Source organism: Alligator mississippiensis, chromosome 5 (genome assembly GCF_030867095.1).
Source record: "Alligator mississippiensis isolate rAllMis1 chromosome 5, rAllMis1, whole genome shotgun sequence".
Taxonomy (NCBI): Eukaryota; Metazoa; Chordata; order Crocodylia; family Alligatoridae; genus Alligator; species Alligator mississippiensis.
Window position 1 is genome coordinate 39166959 of NC_081828.1, and position 15906 is coordinate 39182864.

Here is a 15906-nt window from a genome sequence, read left to right on the forward strand (position 1 = left end):
AACCTTGTTTCTGGAAAGGAGATGGGATCTGTAGGCTAAAGCAGAGCCAGGATTGGGGGCTGTTGGGTTGGGTTTTTTACGCAGCTGTGTCACTGATCATAGTTCGCTTGAGCAAGCAGACCTCCACCCAGCCTCAATAAAAGGGAATCTGTCCTCCAGGGGGATCATGAGGAGTTTAACCAGTGCCAGACACAGCTCAAGTCTCTCTACACGGAGAACCTACCGGGCAATGTTGGGGAATTCACTGCCTACCGCATCCTCTACTACATCTTCACCAGGAACTCTGGGGGTGAGTGAGCTGCATCCAGGTGTGTTGACTGCAGAGCTGGGGAGTCCTTCCTTGATGGTATGACTCTTAAGCCTGGTCTACAGCTGTCCTTCCTGACAGCCCTGCCTCCCTGTCTGGGGAAGGTCTGCCATAGAGATGCCCGTGGTACCCACCTACATTGTGTAACTCTAGCCATGTCTTTGGCTTGGAAGACCTATAGTTCTGGTAGACTCTTACCGTAGAGTTGTAGAGGAGTCCTCCAGGAATCCCTGCAGGACTCTTAACTATAGAGACAACTTAGAGCGCCTCTCCTATTTCACTGATGAAAAGGGCAGACCCAGGACACTGGGGAACCTCCCAGCCACTGCCAGGATGCTTCTCTGCTTTGCAACTACCCCCCCAAGGCTGGGAAGGTGGTGGGGGTCCCCCCGTCAGCCCTAATAAGCTTGGGCCTTGCCTCTCTTCTCCTTCAGATATCACCACAGAGCTGGCGTACCTGACCAAGGAGCTGAAATCAGACCCCTGCGTAGCCCACGCCCTAGCCCTGCGTGCTGCTTGGGCCCTGTCCAACTACCACCGCTTCTTCCAGCTCTACCATGAGGCGCCCTGTATGTCCGGCTACCTCATCGACAAATTCGCTGAGCGGGAGAGGAAAACGGCTCTTAAAGCCATGATCAAAACGTATGTGAGGCTGCGCAAGCGCTCTGCCGGCTAATCTGCCCCTGCCCAGCCTTCCCTTTCCCCAACACCTGGATCCCTGGCCTGATACCCTCTGCTGGGGGTGCCAAGTGCTTCCTGGCTAAAGCTGGTGGGAGATCTAGGTGCCCAGTACCCACTCCCACCTTCCCATGCCCAGCTGCTGCTGGGACTGGGCTGCGGCCTGCCCACAGTCCCTCTTAGGCCAGATAGGGGCTAGCCTTAAAGACTTCCAAGTGTACTCAGGAGCAGTCTGCCCTGGCAGGTAAGTAGGAAGTGGCTAGTACCTGTGGCTGCGTCCCAACTGCCATCCAAACAACAGCAGGCTGTTCTCTGCTCTTATACAGCCCCTGCATCTAAGCAAGTACCCATTGCCAGGTCTGCACATGGATCCCTCCAGGGGCTCCATAAAGGAGCTGAGCAGTGAGATTCACGGCCCTCTACCGCAGTGGGAAGCGAAGGGGTGGATCGTCACTCCCAGAGCAGTGATTTTTTTTTTTTTGTGGGTGATCCCAATCTGCCTATTTCTCTAGCGTTCTCTTGGCGGTAGATCTCTGTACACACTCCCACCCCTCTGCAGTGCACCGCACATTCTCTCCTGCTACACAGACCAGTAGTTCCCAACCTTTTTTTTTTTTTAACCACGGAGCTGGCTGTCTCCCTCCCGGGGCTCTCCGGCCCCCCGGCTTTAACCTGAGAAGCTCAGCTGTGACCCCAGAAGCCACTTGCCCAGGTGGACAGACAGGGCTCCGAACAGAGGGTTTGTGCCACAACCCCACAAGCAACCTGCCACAGCCTGGGAACCTCTGCATTAGACCATTTTCCCTCCCCAAGAGGGCCTTACACTGACCAGCACTCAGCTGGGTACTAGGACCTCTCCCAGTCTAACAAGGGAACCTATTCATGCTTCTTCTGCCCTCTTCCCCACACCCACTTCCAAGCCAGTTTTTGTCCACCTACTTGCCTTAACAGGGCAAGAGATCCCCTCCAGCTGCGGGTAGTCAGAGAGAAAATACAGAATGAAATGGGCCCAAAGGAGCCCCTGTAGCAGGGGCTTCTGCAAGAGGCTACAATGAATCTGCTGTCCCAGGGGGAGGCAGGTCACAGACACTGCCCAGCTTCTTCCAGGCATTTCCAACCTTGGGGAGGGGAGGGGAAGTATCCATGCAGGGCCCAGGATACAGCCCTGCTGTAGTGGGGGTATGCTTGGGGAAGGTGTTTCCAGTCATCCCATAGTCAGTTATGGGCATGCATGGAGTACTTGACTATTCTATTCACCAGCAGAAGGCTATTGAGTTGCTTGGGGAGAGGGGCCATCTAGCTCTGATTCACACTGGGTGCCAAGCTGGGAGGTCTGGTGCCAGGCCAGCTCACCAGCACTGCTTGCCTTGGGCATCTCATTGTTGGCCCTCCTTGCCCTCTTTCTCCATGTTTTCCCTCTTCTCCTTTGTGTGTGTGCTTGATTTTGTTTTATTTTGTTTCCTTCAGCTTCCGCCCACTGCTCCCAGTCTCCTACGTTCAGTCAGAGCTGGCCTTCGAGTCAGAGGAAGAGTGCCAGCTCTTTTTGGCCCCTCTGTCCCTTGCGTACGCAGGCGCCGACACCACCAAGATTGACTGCAAGCAGAGCTTAGCGGTCCTGTCCAACTTCTAAACCTCCCCTGGCATGTGACCCCCTCAATTAAATCAAACCCAAGGGGAGCACATGGCAGCTCTGGAGGGGCCAGGCTCTGGTAGCCTCCGAGTGCCAGCACAGAGGAGCTGCTCGCTGCACTCCCCAACCCCCCACCCTCATGCACCTCTGACGCATAGACAGAAGAGGGTAAGATGGCCAGCTGACAGACAGCACGTCCCTCCACGGTGTGAAGAGCAGGAGGGCAGGGGCATGTGCAATGTTAATGCTTTTCCTTTGGTCTCTTGCCAGCAGATGACTTCTGCAGGAGGGAATGGGGTGTTGTGGTGGGGAGGGGAGTGCCTTGGATGGCGGTCACAAGGAGAGGCCTTCCTAGACGTTCTCCGGGGCTGGGCAGGGCCATGCCATCTGTACCCAGCGAAACACATGCACATGTCTGGCTCCCGGATCTCGGTGCATGAGAAGAAGCAGGTAGCTCCTTCCCAGCCGGGGCAGCGCACTCCTGGAGAGATCAGACTCGACCTCCGGAGGGAAAGGAAATCCAGAGGCTGCCTAGAGGGGACCACACAGCCCCACCCTGAACTCAGCTTCCGGCTTCCTTTGAGCACCCCTCAGGAGCAGGGAGCCGATACTTTCTAGAGCCGAGCCCTCAGGAAACCTCCCAGGGTTATTGCCCTGAACTCTCTCTCCCCTCCGTTCCCCTTTTCATGGCCAAGGAAACCACTCCCTCTTGAACAGAGCTGACCTGATGATTTTTGGAGACCCCCATTTCTCTGTATATATTTGTTCAGGATTCTGTACAGGAACCTTTTTCTTTGATGCTGTAAATAAGGAGAGAAAATTGATTGTATTTTGTAAAGTACCTATTTTCTACTTCCTTTTTTTTTTTTAAGGATCAACTTTAGCAGGGCAGGCGGTGGGGTTGGGGTTTTTTTTTGTTTTGTTTTGGGTTTTTTTGCTGTTGAAACCATTTGGGGGGAATTTTAAAGAGCAAATGACTTATTTTGAGTCGTAGATGCACTTTGAGCCGAAACTAACACTGTCTCAGTTTTCTCTCTCTCTCTCTCTTTCTCCCTCCTGCCTTGGAGCTTTTTGTCCAGCCTTGGAAAGAAAGCCAAAAATCTGTATACAAGAGGCACATCTGGGCAAAAAACAAAGCAACCTGCAGAAACCAGCAGCAGAGGAGAAGGCAAAAATATAAAATCACCCCATGAAAAAGGTTGAGCTGCCATCCCTTCCACAACCCCCTCACCAGAGACTCTTGTTCAGAGACTTAAATCAAATCGTATCAGGGATCCACCACAGCAGAGAGAAAAAGCAAAGGCAGGGGTGATGCAAGCCATAGCAAGATGCTACAGGAGAAAGGCTACAGCTGCTGCTGCCATCTCCCTGGGATTGACCCAAGCCAAGCCTCCGCTCACGTCTAAGTGTTTCAACTTTTTTTCTGTGTTCCTGGAGGAGGGAGGCTTTTTAGTTCATTTGTTTTATTTTGATTTTTTTTTTAATTATGATTTTGGTTTTGCTGCTCAGTTTTTTGTTTATTTTTTATTTATTTATTCCATCCCCCCACCGCTCTGTTTCTTTACAGGTAACTTGGTAACAACCCATCCCCTCCCCCAACCTTGTCTCCTGTTTGTCCTTTTTTATTTTTATTATTTTCCTTTCTTTTATCTTTAGTTTCTTTAGTATTCTGCTCCCCTCCCTCTCCCCTTCTTTTGAAAATATGTAACTTGTTGATGTGCACAAGTAGCTGGATTTCAAATGCTCTTTTTTTTTCCTTTCCAGAAATTTTTCCTTCCCCCTTTTTGAGGGTGATTTTTTTTTCCTCAACTTACAAATAAAAAAAAAGACTCTAGGGGAAAAAAAAGGTTTCTCACTACATTTATTGTCTCTGCAGCATGGTTCAGGGGCTACCCACGGAGTAAGGGTTGGTATCCCACCTCTGCCTCAGACTTCTTGCAGTTAGCTTTTACACAATCAACCAGCACCTTGAAAGGACTTGTAGGATGTGTCTTCTGTCTGGTGTTACTGGAATAAGCACCCTCTGCTTCTTGGTCCTGGCACACCAGGGAGGTATAGACTGCCTGTGCCTCAGTTTCCTCATCCAGTAGCAGCATCACTCTCCTTTCTCAGCCTCTTCAGAAACAAACACCCTTGAGCTTGTGAGTTGTAGGAAGCCTCAGATGCACCTAAGGGACATCCTAAAGTCCTACCCCCCCCCCCCCCCCCCCCCGCTCTGGTGTGGGCAGACAAATTCAGTGCTTCCTGGGGTTTTTTTAGCTGTGACTGGGTGGAGAAGTGGCTGGGGTGGGTCAGAGGAGGGGGGTTGGAGCCAGGACTCTTAGGTCTTTTCCCATTTGTGGGTAGAGTTGGAATCTGGTCAAGGTACTGGCTGGGAAAGACAGGTATACAGTTAGCTTGGGGCCAGGCTTTTGCCCTGCAAGGTGGCTATCCCAAATTGGTGCCCCCTGGACAAGGCTGAATTTGCCCCTTTGTCCTCTATTTACTGGCCAAAGCCAAGCTACAGCAGGAGGGGGCTGCAGAGCCTGTGGCATATCACAGCCTCCTTCAACTTAGATGGCAAGAGCCCTAAGTTGGGGAGATTCAGATAACTTTCCTGTTTCTGGGAGGCTGGGGAGGAGGACAGCACATGGGTCAGTGGAACCCAAGTGTTCTGGTGCACCATGGTGAAAAGCCAAACCTGCAAGCTGGAAATGGAGACTGCAGGGCTCTGGGCTGGTGATTCAAAACAGCAGCATGGGTGGAGGGGAGAGGGACCACTTGGCATGAGTCTGGAAAGAACAAAAGCTAGGAGTGCAGTGAAACGGGTCTGGATCCCTGCCAGAGCTGGGACAAAACCCAGGGGTCCTAGCTGGGGGCAAGGGTTCTGGTTCAGAGCTGGTTGAGTTGCAGAGCCCCAGATCCAGGAGGGGATGAGCTCCACAGGACTGGGAGGAGGGCAGGGGCTGCCCCTGGGACTTCAGTACAGATCCAGCTCCAAGACACTGGTGTAGAAGCCATCAGTCCGTCTCCCTGGCCCCACTTGGCACAGGCACAGCGCTTCCACTCCCTGGACCCCCAGCTCCCCATGGCTGAGCACCCCTGGCAGCTCTGTGGGCAGGCTCAGGCTTGGTTCTGCCTGGGGTGGTATCTTGGCTATGGTGACATGAAAGCAGGGGTGCCCCTGGGGTCGGATCACCGTCACCCCCTTGCGTCTGAACGCCTGCTCCAGGGCCTGGGCCAGGGCTCCCAGCTCAGGGGAGGGCTCAGGAGCAGCATAGAGCACACGGGAGCTGAAGGCAGCCAGGCCCTGGAAGCGCAGCACAGGGGCAGGAGGCAGGAGACGCCGGTGCTCAGCCTGGAGCTCCTGAAGGGCAACAATAGCCGCGTTGATCTCGGAGGGGGTGTCCAGCCGCAGCAGGCACAGTGTGAGGTGGAGGCTGCCCAAAGGCATGCAGAACCCCGCCAAGGCTGGGCAGCAGCAGGACAGGGTCTCCTGCACCTGTCCCATGGCTCCACAGAGCTCTGGGCTGGTGACACGGACGGCTACAAAGTGGCTGGGGCGCAGTCTCCGGTGGGCTGGTGGGCTGGTGTATGGGTCCAGGAGGCCATCTTCATCCTCCTCCTCCTCATGGCTCTCCAAAGCTGTCTCCTCACAGCCATGACCCACACCTCCATCCTTCCCATCTGAGGCGTGGTTCTCATCCACAGCTGAGTCAGGGTCCCTTGCCCCTGCTCCCATTCCCAAGCCTATCTGCTGGGCCTCAGCCACCTCCTTCATCACCTCCAGGATGGTGCACCTGCTCCCGGTGGAACCAAAGATGTCATCGGCACGGGTAGCCCTGTCCCACACCATACGGCCACAGTACTTGAAGTATCGGATGCGGTGCTGGGGCACGGCCAGCACCCCAGGCCCAGCTGACACCAGGTCCTCCCAGGAGAAGGCTGTGAAGGGTTCCTCCAGGACACCCAGGAAGCGGTCGAGGTAGCCCACGGAGAAGCTGCTGGGGTCCAGCAGGGGGTCCCAGAGGATGCGGGAGATGACATCTTCAGCTGTCTTCATGGGGGGCTTCTTGCTGGGGGCTGAGGGCTGCAGTGGGGGCTGGGGGGAGTCAGCTGGCTGGCTGGGGTGGGGGTTCCTGCAGCGGCTGCCAAAGCGGCACCGGCCCTCCAGGAAGAAGCGGCAGGGGGCTCTGGGCTCCAGAGAGGAGTCAGCAACCCCCTGGGCCACAGTGTCAGAAACCGGGGTATCGGCTGCAGGGGGCATGGGGTCCTCCCCAGGGGCGGGAGCTCCTTCCTCCATTGACTGCCTGTAAGAGAAAGAGAGCAGAACACAGGGCCTGTGCCCCCAGGTGACACCAGCCCTACTCCAGCCCCACGGCGGGGCACCGGCCAGCCCCTGGGGGGTCAAATCCAACTCCTCCCCTGGTTCTTAGCCAGCAAAACCAAGCCACAATCCAGCCCTAGCATTACCTCCGCCAGGGCCCAGCTCTGGTATTCAGACAGGCTGGGGCCAGCGTCCCCCAGCCTTGGTGTTCTCAACCCCACGGAAGTGTTGCCGGCAGCCACAAGCCTGGCCTGGCCTGGCCTGGCCTGGCCTGGCCTGCCCCATCCGCCACCGCTCCTCTCCCCGGGCAGCACCCCCTGCCACTGCACCCTGGGCAATAGAAGATGCTGCAAAGGATTGTGGGAATGGAGCTGCTGTACTGCCGTGCTGCCAGCAGAGGGCAAATGTCCCCTGCTCAGGGAGGCGCAGCGCCATTAGCCACACCCAGGCCTGGCTGGGAACCCAGGTGTCCTGGCTCCTGCCCCCATCCCCCAGCTCTCGCCCCCTGCCCTGCTCCCTGGTGTGGGGCAGGTCCTGCGCAGCCTGGCTGTCAGCCCCTGCCCTGCTCCAGCCCACGGCCTCACCCCCTCCCAGAGCTGGGCTTGGACCCAGGCACCTGGGCTCCCCAACACGCACATGCTGTCAGCCGCATGGTACTGCTGCATCACCTACTGCTGTCACCATCACCCTGGCAGAAGGAAAAAGTGAGATAAGGGCCACACATCCTGAATCCAGTGCACACTCCTCCCCACATCTTCCAGAGCTGAGGGAACCCAGCTGTCCTAGCTCCTAGCAGTCTCCTGCCACCCCCACCCAACTCAGACCCCCATGTCCCTCTGAGAGCTGGAAGCAAACCCAGGCATCTGGGCGCTCAAATCCTGGCCCCCAGCTCTAAATCCTAAAGCCCAAAGGCATTAGGCAGGATTGAGGACACATCCTTTATCAATTCAGGGACACTCCCTCCCCCAACACACACATGCAACCCCAGGGCTGGATCAGAGCTAGTCCCTGCCACCCTACCCCACCCCCCCACCCCCTTAAGAGGACACAGCCCCGCTCCCCCGCCCCTTCCAACGGCAGCCAGCTCAGCTGCTGGTGCCTCAGGCTCACATCTGGTCTGCATCACCCGCTACCTTTGCCCCCTGGGCCTGTCAGGCTTGGTGCCGGCTCCTGCAGTATTTCAAGCTGGCCCCTCCCCCCCCACTGTTTACAGGGGAAATAGCCCAGTGCCAGGAAATTTAAACAATTGCAACCCAGGGGGCCAGTTTGGGGGGGGGAGGGAAGAGACCTGTGGCCTGCAGCCAGCCAGATGTTGCAGCTGAGACCACAGGCCAGGCTCCCTGCTGGGGAGGAGGGCTGCCCAGGCAGGGGTGGGGGTGATCTTGGCTCCATGGTAAGACCTGGAGTATATATGCCCCAGCCCACCGCCCCCACAGGACTGGCAGGCTGGTGTGTGTAAGGCCTGCAAGGAAAGGCAGGGCAAGGGGAAGGGATAAGCAACTGGGCCTGAGATCTGACAGCTACATTGGTGTTGGGGTATAGTAAAGCCTTGGGGTGGGGGATAAGCTAGGTGAATGAGGGGAGAGGGCTAGAAACTGTCCTACAGGCATCCCCAGGACAGGGGGGGGGCAGGTAGGAGGACTGGATAAGGGCCCTGACCTTTTAGGCTCAAGTGAAAGGCTGGTGGACTAACAGCCCCAGCACACTCACCTTTCCTGCAATGCCAAGGGCCCAGCCCAGCCATCCACCTTTCCCAGAAAAATGGGAGCCAGCTGGGCAGCTTGAACCCTGACTCCCAGCCCCCCTGCTCTAACCTACCAGCCCCTGCTCCCCTTCCTGCATTGGGCTAAAACCCAGGAGTCCTGGCTCCAGTCCCACCCCTCCTCTCCTCTCCTCTCCTCTCCCCCCCCAATCCCCATCTTCTCCCAGAGCTGAGACAGACCCCAAACGTCCGGCTGCCAACCCCACGCCCTTTCCAGAGCTGGAAATATTTCCTTCCTGATTCCCTTGGTTTTCTTTGGAATTTCCCTTCCCCTTGGTGGACGGCAATTGCCGCCCATTCGTCCTCCTTCCGCCTGGCTTGGTGGAGGCTGGAAGAGGAGAAAGGATTCCAGGAGCAGCTGGGTTAGAAAACCTCATAGAGATCAGAACCACATTTATTCAACTGCATGAAATACAAACTTTCTCTCGCCATATAAAGATTTGCCTTAGAATGGACGCAGCCATGGGGCTGGGGCTAGGGGCATAAGAGGCATTTATACACAGGGAACAATATACAGAGATATAAAAATATATGCAAAGATTCATTGGGGGGGTAGGGGAGACTCAGAGGGTGAAAGGCAGGGTGGGGGATGGGAGTGGAGGCATACAGGGGAATGATGAAGGGCAAAGGAGATACCTGGGCTTGACCCAGGGGAGTTGAGATCAGGATTCAGCCTGGACCCCCATGCAGTCAGGGCTTGATAGATGCATTGATTCTTAGCATCTAAATAGCAGCTTTTATTGGAGAATCACAGAGCCTTCCCTGCCTTCCCTTCTAGGGCAGCAACAGCAGCTCCATGTCAGAGGCAAAAACTGGCACAGAGCAAGAATGGATATGGCTGAGGTCCCCCTTGCAAATCAGTGATGTAGCAAGGATGGAAGCCAGGCACCTGGCTCCCAGCTCCCCACTCCCCGCATCTGTGCTGAAGTAGAACCCAGGTGTCCTGATCCATACTTCTGCCACATTCTTTCACCTTCCTCTCAGTGCTTCTCAAATCACCACCTCCAGCCTGTCCTTGGCCATTTCCCTAAACTTTCCTCTTACCTCTCCAGTGCATTCATCTCCCCATCAACCAGTATTCCTGTCCCACCACAGCCCAGGTCAAACCCCATAGGGACAACCCCCCCAACTCTGGCCCCCTAGAACAGACACTGAACCCAGAGATCTCAGAGCAGGCACTTCTACAAGAGATCATGGCCCCTCCTAAGCTCCTATGCCATCCCCACCGCATCACCTCCGGCCATAGGGAGATAGCAGGACTTCACTTCAGCAAAACACCACCCAGGGATTCCATTAATGGGCCCCCCTGAACAACCTCTTCCCTCCACAGCTTCACAGCTGCCCTCTTAAGTGCTAACGCATCTGCCCAACATTGGAATAAACATCCCTTTATCCCGGCTCCATCCCCAACCCAAACCCTAGTAACATGAGGCCACCTCTCCTCATAACCAGATGGATGCTCCATTCCCTCCCCAGAGCTGGAACAGAACCTGGTGTCCTGGTTCCCAGTGCTTCCCAGGCTAATGTATTAACACCTCCAAACCCCGTGAGGGACCCATATGCCCCCTCCTGGCTCCATGGCTCCTGTCCACATCTCTGCTTCATCAGCTTGGGCCCCCAAGAGGAGGGTAGATCACTAAGGGGCAGACATGGAGGCTGCTGACTGGTCTGCTGATTGGCAGGTTGACTGCTGGTTGATCATCTCATTGACAGGTCTGTTTACTGCTGATAGGTGGGTTGACAGATCCATTGTTTAACTATTGTGCTACCTGATTGAAGAGATAACTGACCAATTAATAGGCAGGTGGGTAATTGACTTGTCCATGAATGAATCAGTTGTTAATGGCGGGTGGGTGATGGCTGAGTAATCAACAGCCAGGATGCCAAGTCAGTGGGCAACTGTTGGTAGATTGAATGGTGATGACTGAGTACTGAGGCAATGGCTGACTGGCCACTGGGTTGACCGGTCCATAGGTTGGGTTGATTGTCCATGGTTGGGTTGATTGCTCAAACTGGTAGGGAATCGCAGAGTGATCCATTTGCCATCTGGTGGGTCAACTGATGCATTGGCAGACGATGGGTGCCTGGCTGGACTGGTGAAAGGATCTGTGAATTGGATGCCAGTGGGGGGTCATCTCCATGAAGCCCAGAAGCAAGGAGGAGGGGAGAACAGGATCCATGCCTGGCACCTCCTGGGAACATGTCTGGAAGGAACCGAGGCTGAGGAGGGGAGGAGGGAGGGAAAGACGGTGGAAGAGGTCAAAAGAACACAGGAAGGAGAGCAAGGGGAGTGGGAGAAGAACCAGAAATGACAAGAGTCCAGGATGTGGCCGGGGGGGGGGGGGGCCAAGACCCCTCCCCTATAGCCCAATCTCATCATCCAATTCATCGTCAAATGAGTAGCCATGCCCAGAGCCTGCTTCTTCTTCCTCCTCCTCCAACTCTTCCTCCCCTTGCCGGGGATTTGGGCTGCGACTCAGCCCCTCACCCCCCACTGGCCTCGCCCCCCGGCTGTCCTCATGAGGCCTTCCCCCTTTGTCCATCACACCCAGCACCTCCTCCAAGATGGAGGGCCCCAGATCCAGCTCAAAGGAGAAGAGGGACTCGCCGTAGCACAGCTCCCCATCCAGGCTGCCAGGGGGTGATGGCAAGGCAATACCCCCGCCATCCAAGCAGCTGCCCCCCAAGGGAGTGGGGCTGCCCGGCACTCCTGCAGGCAGCTGGGGGAGCTCAGCCTGAGCCAGGGCATCAGTGGCGGTGGGGAGGCCGTTGGGCTTGGGGCCCCCATGGTTGCTTAGGAAGGAGGTGTCCCCGAAGGCATCGCCACCACGGCCCACATGCATGGTGTGACGGAAGTCACCCAGGGGGGCACTGATCATGTCCCGGTCGATGCGGGGCCGCTTCTTCGACTGGGTCACAGGTGACTGCTTCAGGATCGGCATCTGGGGGCATAGAGAGGCACGGAGGTCAGGGGTGGCACCCTATGGGTGCCAGCCCCAATGTGGCAGGGGGGCCTGGATGTTGCAGGGTATGAAGCTCTTTGGGTACCCCAGGGCTGATCCAGCCCCAGATCAATGGGCAACGGGTGCCTGGACACCTGGGTTCTACCCCAGCTCTGGAAGGGGAGTGAGGTCTAGAGGGTTACGGCTGAGGGGAGAAGGACCTAGGAGCCAGGACTCCTGGGTTCTACCCCAGTTCTGAGGGGGCAGTGACGTCATGGGGGGAGGAGGCTGGAAGCCAGGGCTCCAGTTCCACCCCAGCTCAGAGAAGGGAGTGAGATCAGGAGGGGTGGGGTGGGGTGGGAGCCAGGACACCTGGGCTCCACTGCTGCCTGTGAATGAGTCTCAACCTATTGCTTCCTCTCTCTCCCAGCTGCAGGAGGGATCCCAGCCCCCAGCACTGGCCTGAAGCAATGAGCTAATAAGCAGGATTGATTCATGCTCCTGGGAACAGTAATTCTGGAGCCAGGACAGAACTGGGGGGGTGTCAGACCCAGCCTTGCTTCCAGCCTGAGAGCAGAAGGTAGGGCTGGCCCCTGGGAAGGCGCTTGCCAGGAGTGGGGAGAGCATGCAGGCATCCGGCAGCCCAGCCCCCCCACTCTAACCCACCAAACCCCATCCCTCCCTCCCCCAAGCTCCTGGCCCCCAGCCCCCCCTGCTCTAACCAACCAGACCCCACAGCCCCCTCCACCGAGCTGGGATACAACCCAGATGTCTGGGCTCCCAGCTCTGCTTGCCATTTGCTCTGGCACCAGCTTCATCCCCAGACCCAGTCCTATAACAACTGGGAGAGCCATGCGGAGCTGGAATCCAGTCCAACGGGTTTCCTGCCCTGTGGGATAGGTGGCTGCATGGGGTGTGTTGGGGGGGAGAACCATGTGGGGTGGATTAGGAGTGCATCCCCTGCCCCCCCACCCGCCTGCCCACAGAGGGAGGTGATCCCCTCCCCTCCATCACTTGGATCCAGCTGTGGGACAGGGGATCCCAGCCCCCAGGGTAGCTCAGGGCTAGGACCTTGAGGTGGAACCCAGAGAAGAGAGAGGCATCTAGACCCCCATCATCTCCCCAAACTCTCATCAAAAGCCTCCACCGGAATGCCCCAGACCTACCCCCCAAGCCTATTCCTCTGACTTGTGACCCCGCTGTGCCAGCCCCATCCTGTTCCCTTGAGGCCCCCTGAGCCCACCCCTCCCACCCACCCAGGACACCCCACATCCGCAGGCCCCCAGCCAAGGCTGCCAGCTGGTGGATGGGGGAGGGGCGGGTCTGCCAGAGGAAACTGACTTCACTTCCCTGGGACAGGAAATCACCTCCCCACCCCCCGCAGCCACACTCGGGCATCCAAGCCCCCTCCCTGCGCAGATCTCCAAGGCCTGGGATAGAGGCACCCCTCTGCCATCAGCCCTGCCAGGTTGGCTTGGGCCAGAACCCAGGCACCCGGGCTCCCATCCCCACTGCTACGCCCCGGACCCCATGCACCTCCCAGAGCCGAGACAGAACCCAGGTGTCCGGGCTCCCAAGCTGAGATGGGCCTAAAGGGAAGAACCCCAAGACAGGGAAAGGGGAGCCAGCGGGAAGCAACGACATGGGCAAAGTGACTGGGTTGGCAAAGGAAGTGGGTGGCAGGTCCAAGAAGGACACAATGTGGAGGACATTGCTGGCACAGATCAGGGCCGGGGGGTTTTCTCCCTTGGCCATTGAGAGCATCAAGCTTTGGATGGGCAAGCCAAGAGCCCAGCCTTAGTCAGAGGCTGGATGAGCCATGGCCTCTCCACAGCCTCAGTGCAGCAAGGAGCAGACAAGGCCAAAATGCCTCAGTGCCAAGCTGGGGTCTGGGGCTCTCCACAGTGATAGAGATGGCTGAGAGGGCTGGTCCCAGGGAAACATGATCCAGACCAAGGGGAGACGGGCCTAGGGAAGGGGATGGACCCACTGGCGTCGGCCAAAGAAATGGTGTGAGGAAGAAGCAGTAAGGGTTGGGGCTGGCAGGGGATTAGATAAATGCAGGAGTAGCAGGAGCAAGAGTCAGGGCCAAAGAAACCAAGATGGCAAGAGAAAGAGCCCAGTGGGCTGGGATGAAGGAGCTGAGGAGGAAGAGGAAGCCCTGGCCCTGCACTACACAGGGAAGAGCTTGCTGAAGGCACTGGCAAGTGCAGGGCCCAGCTCCCTCCCCTGGAACTGGCACAGAGCCCAGGTGTCCTGGCTCCCAGCCCCTGAGCTCAGACCCACCAGACCTCACTCTCCTCCCAGGGCCAAGGAAAGAACCCAGGTGTCCCAGCTGCCAGGCCCCCTGCTCTAATCCCCTCCCGGAGCAGAGCAGGGGATAGCAGGAGCCTGGGCTCCTGGGTTCCTGCCTGCCAGGCCTTGTGGAAGCAAGCCCCATCTCCACCCCCTCCCCTTCCCAGGGAGAAGGCGGACGGGGTTCATCTTCCCAGGGAGGCAGGTGGAACTGTGTCAAGGGAAGGGAGATCTCTGGGTACCAGGCCTTGGGGAAGAGGCATGACGCCTGGGTTCTGTCTTCAGCTCTGGAAGGGGCGTGGGGCCTGGGAGCCTGGACACCTGGGTTGTATCCTGGCTCTAGCGGGTGGGATCTGCAGTGACTGTGGCACAACTTCACAGCCCCTCCACCCCACCAGTTCCCCCTGCAGGGGGTGGGTGAAGGGAGTGGGAGCCGTATGCTGCTGGGGAAGGGGAAAAGCCAGGGAAGGCCCGGAGCAAACAACCCAGGAGAGTAGGGGGCCAATCAGCTCCCCCCACACACACTGGGAGGGGAGAGGCGTCTGTGGGGTTAGAGCAAGGGGCTGGTGCCAGGACGCCTGGGTTTTCTCCCTGGCCCAGCAAGAGAGACAGGAACTCTGTCTCCATGGAGCTGGGTGAGTGAGGAAAAGGTTGGGTGTTCAGGAGCTGATACAACCCTGAGGAGGGAGAAGGGAGGGAGGAAACAATAGGTATTTCCCACCCAGGTGAGGGGGCCATGGGGTCCTGCAAGAAACAGAGAAGCAAAGCTCAACCACCAGGCCTCACTCCCTCCAAGAGCTGGGAGAGAACCCAGGCATCCGGGCTCCCAAACCCACCCCACCCTAAACCCCTCCCAGATCCACAGCAAGGACCTAAGACTCTGGACTCCCAGCCCTGCCTCACTCACCTCCCAGATCCAGGGGCAGAACCCAGACGTCCAGCCCCTGCATTTCCCTTTCCCCATCCATGCCAGGGGCCCCCCCCCACGCACACTTTCCCTCCAGAGAACCCCGTTTCCTCCCCCCACCCCCAAATCCCTCCATCCGAGCCTGGAGCCACCTCGGTTCCACTCACCCTAACTCAATCCGACGTCAGGAGAAATCCGAGTTACTGGGATCCAGCCAAAATCTCCCTCTTCCTGTTTTGTAATCCAGCGAGGCGCCCGATGCCGACTGAGCCCAGGGAGCCCACAGAAGCCAACACTTGTCCCAAATCCAACAGCACGCCCCGTTCAGCCCGTCTTCATCCAGCCATCCTCTTCTCCCAGAAGCGCCCGAGTCGATGCAGGACCCCTGGCCACTCTCCTCCTCTTCTCATGTATTTCTTCCTTCCCCCTCTTTTCTTTTTCCTCCTCCGTGGAGCTGCACTCTCTCCCCTCCCTCTGGGGCGTGAGCTCCAGGACTCTTATTTACCTGCATTCATCAGAGACATGGGAGTCATGAGATGCCAGATCAAGATGCGCCACTTGGAAGAGCCCCTCCATAGAGGAACTCAATGCCTCAGTGGCTTGATGGGTAGCCCAGTTCACGGTCTCCCGGCCTCTGGAAGCCAAAGCAAATATTGTGCTAAAGTGGGGAAAAAAAAGCCATTGCACAGCCCAACTTCTAAAGTTCACTGCATTCCTGAGCTTCCGGCCCTGGCAGGGCAGAGTCAGCAGTAACACAGAGGCAGGCTGGAAACGGGGAGGTTCAGAGGGAAAAGAAATATGCATGTGTGTGTGTGTGGGTGGCGTTTGAATTAAATTAGGGGCAAGCCTGGAGTTGGGTTTGGGTGAGTAAGATGGGTTAGAAGATAAGAGGGATGGACAGAAGGATGGAATGGGTGGGTGGAGAGATGGGTGGATGGAGAGGTGGAGGGGTAGGTGGAAGGATAGATAGAAGAACGGGTGGAAAGAGAGGTGGGGGAATGGATAGATGGATGGACTGATGGGTGCATGGATGGGTATGTATGGGGACAGATGCAGAGTGTGGAGGACAGAGGAGTATT

At 57.2% G+C, this 15906-nt stretch overlaps 3 protein-coding genes across 6 annotated transcripts in view; 1 reads left to right on the plus strand and 2 right to left on the minus strand.

Annotated features, from left to right (window-relative positions):
- LENG8 (leukocyte receptor cluster member 8) overlaps positions 1-4461 on the plus strand; it is a 25006-nt gene extending 20545 nt beyond the window's left edge. Inside the window, exons 13-15 of the mRNA XM_006261913.4 lie at positions 160-289; positions 742-949; positions 2453-4461. Of these exons, the coding sequence (XP_006261975.2) occupies positions 160-289; positions 742-949; positions 2453-2615 (501 nt within the window). The 3' untranslated portion in view covers positions 2616-4461. The remainder of the gene's footprint in view (positions 1-159; positions 290-741; positions 950-2452) is intronic.
- Positions 4460-8780, minus strand: LENG9 (leukocyte receptor cluster member 9). 4 transcript variants are annotated; one of them, XM_014604142.3, is made up of 3 exons: positions 8055-8780; positions 7558-7609; positions 4460-6904 (listed from the first exon to the last, which is right to left on the minus strand). In XM_014604142.3, the coding sequence occupies exons 2-3, from the start codon at positions 7584-7586 to the stop codon at positions 5575-5577; spliced, it is 1359 nt and encodes a 452-aa protein (XP_014459628.1). In that variant the 5' UTR covers positions 7587-7609; positions 8055-8780; the 3' UTR covers positions 4460-5574. The 4 variants fall into 4 exon arrangements, with proteins under 4 accessions (XP_014459628.1, XP_014459626.1, XP_059584105.1 ...); XM_014604140.3 differs by having other exon boundaries at positions 8032-8780; XM_059728122.1 differs by lacking the exon at positions 8055-8780 and adding an exon at positions 7898-7920.
- Positions 8781-9059: 279 nt separating this feature from the next.
- Positions 9060-15557, minus strand: CDC42EP5 (CDC42 effector protein 5). The gene is made up of 2 exons (XM_059728123.1): positions 14995-15557; positions 9060-11625 (listed from the first exon to the last, which is right to left on the minus strand). Exon 2 carries the CDS (start codon positions 11623-11625, stop codon positions 11044-11046), a length of 582 nt encoding a protein of 193 aa, XP_059584106.1. The 5' UTR covers positions 14995-15557; the 3' UTR covers positions 9060-11043.
- Between the last annotated feature and the right edge of the window lie 349 nt (positions 15558-15906).

Bases quoted from the DNA above. Each gene is read 5' to 3' on its own strand.
- LENG9 (XM_014604142.3), bottom strand. From the start codon at position 7,586: ATGCAGCAGTACCATGCGGCTGACAGCAT. The intron at 6,905-7,557 runs GTGCGTGTTGGG...TTTCTCTTACAG, and splicing joins TACCATGCGGCTGACAGCAT to GCAGTCAATGGAGGAAGGAG.
- CDC42EP5 (XM_059728123.1), bottom strand. From the start codon at position 11,625: ATGCCGATCCTGAAGCAGTCACCTGTGACCCAGTCGAAGAAGCGGCCC.